The 6,766-nt window shown below is 37.3% G+C and overlaps 1 protein-coding gene across 1 annotated transcript; it reads right to left on the bottom strand.

Moving 5' to 3' along the window:
- Nucleotides 1-226: 226 nt before the first annotated feature.
- Nucleotides 227-1,958, bottom strand: LOC132098206 (taste receptor type 1 member 1-like). The gene is made up of 4 exons (XM_059504402.1): nt 1,656-1,958; nt 808-1,551; nt 451-663; nt 227-367 (listed from the first exon to the last, which is right to left on the bottom strand). The coding sequence occupies exons 1-4, from the start codon at nt 1,923-1,925 to the stop codon at nt 227-229; spliced, it is 1,368 nt and encodes a 455-aa protein (XP_059360385.1). The 5' UTR covers nt 1,926-1,958.
- Between the last annotated feature and the right edge of the window lie 4,808 nt (nt 1,959-6,766).

Here is a 6,766-nt window from a genome sequence, read left to right as displayed (position 1 = left end):
ACATATAGTATAACACCATATTTAAAATCAGATAATGCAAAATACATCTCTGATATCATTTTAATTATTCAAATCGTTTGGGGTTGGGGTTTATTATATACAACTATTATGGGTTACTATAAGAATTATTCCCCACCCTGTACATGCTAAACTTGAAAATGTTATCTTCCCTTATCTTTCATCTGTGTAGTGGTAGCATGGACTGATAAAATGCCTGTTTTGTCATCTATTGCTTTAAATACTCACATGAATAATTCACATAGCTGTTCCGTGGACACTTTATACACAGAAAACAGCAACTATGATATCCATCAGGTTCCCTCGAAAATCCCTCTTTGCACTCCACAGAGCAGTTTGAGAATGGAACCTTTGTGTAATGGGAAAATGTGTTATTAAAATTGATCAAAGTTGTGAATGTTTAGATAAATACTCTGCTAAAATATAACTTACAGAACCACTGTTATGCCAGGGCAAGCGAGAGTTGTTGATAGTAAAAGTCATTTCTGGATATGTATCATACGTGCCCACCATTTCAAAGTGTGGAGGATTTGTTTCAGTATTCCAAAGTATAACCGCAAAACTGATGGTTGGATCACCATTATCATCATATTTCACCTGACGGCCATTAAGTGGGAAATCCAACTTCTTAATTGGTTCCAGAAGCTGTTGTAAAGTGTGGTGAAAAGGACAAACAGTATTATTAAGAATTAATATCATAATACATGCTATTATGATATCATATCATAATACATGAATATACTATTCATGAAAAAAAATTCATAATCATCTCATGATGCATTCACTCACCATGTATGGCCTAACTGTTATGTTTTTGTGGCATTCATTCATGTTACACTGCAGAACATTATGTAATGCATGAGCTATGGTATATATGGCAGCATAAATGGCAAAAGAGAATGTGGGATTTTCATTTATAATCTCCTCTGCGCTCAATGATGTGCAGTAATCACAATCTTGATTACATGTCTTACTCTCACACTGGATGTCACTGACATTGCTATAAGCTTTAATTATTCCTCTTTCTTTATAGATGAATTTATCAAATCCAGGTAATGTCAACAATCTCTCTGTAATGCCAATGACTGTGCCAATTTTCCCAATTCCTGGCTCTCTTGGAAGCTGCTGGTTCATAGCCCAGGTTTCACTCGCAATCCATACTTTGTCTTGGATGTTGTTTGCTATGGCTGATTTGATAATGTTGCTTGCATATTGTGGAACAGCAAAAACAACAACGACTTTGATGTTAAGCATATCAATCTTTTTAAGTGTTAGACTGTAGTTTGTCTTTTGGCTAAAAGCCTCTTGATAGGCCAAACAAATGCCAGTATTGCTGATGTACTTGTTAAACAGTTTTAGTCCATCTGAACTGTAATTGTCTTGGCTACCAAGAAAGGCAACCCAGTTCCATCCAAACCACTGTATAATGTGAATAATCATCTCTATCAGGTTTTTGTTGCTAGGAATTGTTCTTATAAAGGAAGGATACTGAAGCTTATTGCTTAAAGCATAGCTAGAAGCGCCATAATTCACCTTTGAAAGAATAGAAAACATTCCAATTGATTGGCATTATATTGTAAGTTGGTAGTCCTGAACAAAAGTAAAATGTATAAAAAAAAATTTATAAAAAAAATTACCAATGGTATACCGTCCATTGTTATTAATGGTGCAATAGTAATAGTGTGTGTGCTTCCATATGGCCCTGTTAAGGCAATCACTTTAGGCTGATAGTTGTTGAGTTTTTCTTTAGGTTTTATTGAGCCATTCTTCGAGATGAAACTAAAGACTGAAGGTAAGTTTTTTGTGTCAGTACAGTGATCAAAAATCTCATATCCCAGAGAAACATTGGGCAGAAGAGTTGTGGAGTTGTTAATCTCCTCAATAGCAAACCTCATCACTTGGAACATCTGATAGCCAGATTTTGAGAAAGTGTATCTAGAAAATATCAGTGAAGTAGTGAGAAGAGCTTAATCCAATCTTTCATTTAAAATGTGACCTGAAACTAAATACTGAGGAAATGCTGCTGCAGCAAAAAGATGCTTTCTTACCTTAAACACTGAATGGCTTCGGGGGAAGGCAAAGGAGTAGCATGTTGAACTTCGTGTAAAGCAAAAAGGCCACCCAATAAGTAATCTCCCTTAAAGCTGAACTCTGATTTTAAGCAAAACACACAGAAAAAGAAACAATTAATAAAGGCTGAAAACAAAGAGCAAATCCTACTCAAATGCATTTTTTATGCAATGGTTTATGGTGGACCGTTGGATGTGAAACTGGAGTCCGTAGTGGCAAAAATTATACAAGTCAGGCATATAAAACTACTAAATTTACCTAAAACCACAATTAAATTTGCTTAAACCACTATATTCACTGACAATTTCCATATCTAAAAAAAACAAAACAAAAAAAAAAACATCAATCAGTTGTTAAGTAGGGCATTACACCACATCAAAATCAAAGGATGCAAACTATCACTTTAAATACAGAGAGTGACTTTATAAGATTTCTAAAACTGTCAGTGAAAGAAACATTCATTTTACAAGAAAATACTACATCAGTCTTTCTACTTTAAAAAAAAACAGAATTGATATCTGCCATTTCTTTGTGATTCTGTGTGAAATTTTCTAGAATTTTTTAAGAGAAATTAGCTCACACTGGAATAAGGAGTCAACACTGACTACATCAGTGGTTTTCAAACTTGTTCCTGGGAGCCCACAGCTTTGCCCATTTTGCAAATCTCCCTAATTTACACATGATTCAGATCATCAGCTCATTAGGAAAGAGTTCCACATAAGAGCTCCGTGTCAAAAAAGGGAGACATGCAAAATGTGTAGAACAGTGGGTCCCGAGGAACAGGATTGAAAACCATTGGACTACATCAAACAGGCAAATATAAATAAGGCAAATCAGAGATGATACAAATCTGCTTAATAGTCAACATGATTAGTGTATCAACAGAGGATAGCACATCCTGGTGGCCAGGAGAGTCATTTACAAGGAGTATTATATGAGAGGATCAAGTACCAAAGTGACTGGCATTTCTGAAAAATTTGAGGTATCACACCTAATCAAATGTATGCACAAGTATTTTCAGATGAATACACCATGACTAACTGTATACAGCAAGGCTTCATCCATAGGTGTAAGGTCCAGGGGTCAGAAAGTAAAAGTCCTGTGATGAAACTGGGTTCGTGGTACGGGCAACAAATCATTTCTTTCAAGTCACAAGCAAGTCTCAAGTCAAATCCCAAGTCCTCAAAGAGATAAAGTTAATGAGATAATTAAGTGACCGATTAAATTATGATTGTGTATTATTGATGAACACCTGCTGTTAACAAGCAGCATTATAGAAGAAAAGAGAAACACAAAAAATACAACTTACTTCAGCCACAGCCTTGAATGAAATCAACTGAAAAAAATAAATAAAACAAAATGCCACAATATTTGTGGTCATTAGTGTTTGCTAATGGCGGCCCCTTGAGCTTTTTAGTAATTTGCTTCTAAGCAATTGCAATATTATTTCACAGCAAACATTTGTGTGTAGCTGAATAAAAACTTGAAGTAGCAGATGAGCTTACAGTTTCTGCTTATATCTCATTTGAATGAAAATCATTTGACTGATATTCAGCTATCACTGAACTATCAAAAAAAAAAAAAAAAAAAAAAAAAGAGAAGAATTGAACTGAATTGAAACGAAGGACTTGTATCAGCTCAGGTATTTAAACATGAACACATAATTCTTCAACAGTGGTAACAATAATTATACATACAGCAGTGCATTATGTCAGTTTTTATTATGGTGTTACCCAACATGCATTGCAGCATGAAGCATTTTGTTGATAGTCACCATTGTTGAGATTCATATGCTGGTTTACTCAAGCACATACTGGATAGATTTAGAATTAATTTAATATTAACTATTAGAGCAACACTTTGCTTGCAAGCTGTAGTTTCATAGGATTGATTATGCAAAACCTAAACATGTAAAGGAAAAAAAAAGTAATTTTGAATGTAAGCAGGCCACCTCATGATAAATAACTCATCATATAAAAATGAGAGTTATGTATGTAACTGTGGTTCTATGAGTTCTTGATGACCACCAGAGGCAGTGCTTCACACATCATAAGTTAGGAACCTAGGTTAGCTATTTGATAGCAATCTTTTCTTAGAAAACCACGTTTCTAGCATTTGTAAAACTAAATTTTTCCTAAATTTTTACGACCTATGCCCTTAATGTCAAATGCAGAAATGTTAATCCATGCGTTCATGACATCAGTGTTAGATTATTGTAATGCTTTATGGGGTGGTTGTTCTGCACGCTTGATTAACAAACTCCAGCTAGTCCAAAATGCAGCAGCTAGAGTTCTTACTAGAATCATCACTGAATTCAATGATGAACTGCCTTTAACTATCATTTTGCATTATTGACACACTGTTTTCCTAATGAATGTTGTTCAGTTGCTTTGACGCAATGTATTTCGTTTAAAGCACTATATTAATAAAGGTGACTTGACTTGACTTGACTAGAACCAGGAAGTATGACCATATTAGCCCGGATCTGTCAACACTGCACAGGCTCCCTATCAAACATTGTATAGATTTTAAATCTTGCTAATTACTTATAAAGCCCTGAATGGTTTAGCACCACAGTATTTGAACAAGCTCTTCTTGATACATTATAGTCCTCCACATCCACTGCATTCTCAAAACACGGGCAATTTAATAATAACTAGTATATAAAATTTAATGTGGGCAGCAGATCTGCAGACACACTTTTGCAGTTTAAATCTAGATTAAAGACCTATCTCTTTAAACTGGCGTACACATAACACACTAATACACTTCTAATATCCAAATCCGTTAAAGGATTTTTAGACTGCATTAATTAGGTCGACCGGAACCGGGAACACTTCCCATAACACCGATGTACTTGCTACATCTTTAGAAGAATGGCATCTATGCTAATATTAGTCTGTTTCTCTCTTATTCTGAGGTAACCATAGCCACCAGATCCAGTCTGTATCCAGATCAGAGGGTCACTGCAGTCACCCGGATACAGTACGCATTCAGCCCAGATGCTGGATCAGCACCTAGAAAGGAGCTTTATAGCCCTGAAAGACAGCGGCGACAAGGACAACTAGATGAGCCCCAGATACAGGTCACCTGTAAAGACCCTATCTCAGACGACCACTGGGACAAGACCTCATGAAACAGATGATCCTTCTGCACAATCTGACTTTGCTGCAGCCTGGAATTTAATTGCTGGTTTCATCTAGTCAGAGGAGAACTGGACGCCCGACAGAGCCTGTTTTCTCCCAAGGTTTTTTCTCCATTCTGTCACCGATGGAGTCTTGGTTCCTTGCTGCTGTCGCCTCTGGCTTGCTTAGTGATATTGATATCGTTGACTTATAAATGATTGCACAGATACTATTTAAACTGAACAGAGCTGAATGATGACATCACTTAATTCAATGATGAACTGCCTTTAACTGTCATTTTGCATTATTGACACAGTTTTCCTAATTAATGTTGTTCAGTTGATTTGACACAATCTTTTTTGCTTAAAGTGCTATATAAATAATGGTGACGACTGAATATTATCTCTCTTGCTCATGCACCGATCGAATCTAATAACAACAAAGTCATCACGTGACCCAGGATGTCATGGAGATCTCCTCTATTTAATGCTGTGACATCCACCAAACTGTCTCTACAGAATCTTCTCACCCAGACTCCGAGTGACAGAGTTCTCTGGCAGTCATCCAGAACTTATAGAACTGTGGTTACATGCGTAACTCTCATTCTATTTCTTTCCTACTGACCGCCAGACGCAGTACCTCACACTGTCTTTTTGGGAGAAATGAAGGGTTAGGCCACAATGTCACCACCGTCTTATGTGCATTCCAACACATATTTAACCAACACATTTAGCTGATATAATAACCAAAATAAATACTGTTTTCCATGAAAGACACTTCAGATCACCCTGCTAGATAGGTTCAAAAGGGTGCTGTGTAAGTGATTTTAAAACCAGACTGAGGTCCCACGAGGGACACCTAACAGTCTGAGCAGGGCGCAATCACCAAGCACCTTTGAGAAAACAAGTGACTAAGTTATGAGATCTCAAAGGTTGTTCATTAACAAATGCATGCTGTGCAGAAATCGCTGCAATGTATACTCTTAGGGTGGAGGGTGCCCTGTTATTCTCTAGCATGGACTGCAGAAAACTTAACACCAGTGGCACCGAACATTGCTCTGGAATCAAGCCACTGCAGTGAATATTTTCCATCTACAAGCGTACATATTTCTGGTGGAGGGTGCTCTTGAATTCAGAACCGTATTTTTTCACATTCATATTGCAGGATCTGAACAGTAACTTTGGCTGCTCAGCACCCATACACAGAGTTGTAGTCTGTCTGGATTTGGATACCAAATCTGTCCCTACAACTAAAACTAAAGGAGAAGGTCCTGTCTTTTGGGCAGACTCCAGGGTTCCCCTCTGAGAAGTTTGTATAACAATGGGAACCATGGTCTCCCCGGCCAATCTGGTGTCACCAGAAGCACCTTGTAGTGTCTTCTCCGTATCCTGTGGAGAGTTGGCAGAATTAGGGGTGGTATTGGAGAAAAGGCATAAAGTAGTAAATCTGGCCAAGTGTGTGCTAGTGCATCCTGACATAACGGGCTGGACTTTTCTGTCCATGAGAACCACAGAGGGCAGTGTGTTGACTCCTCTGAGGCAAAGTGCTCCACA

Source organism: Carassius carassius, chromosome 21 (assembly GCF_963082965.1).
Source record: "Carassius carassius chromosome 21, fCarCar2.1, whole genome shotgun sequence".
Lineage (NCBI taxonomy): Eukaryota > Metazoa > Chordata > Actinopteri > Cypriniformes > Cyprinidae > Carassius > Carassius carassius.
This window is presented reverse-complemented; position numbering and strand designations above follow the sequence as displayed.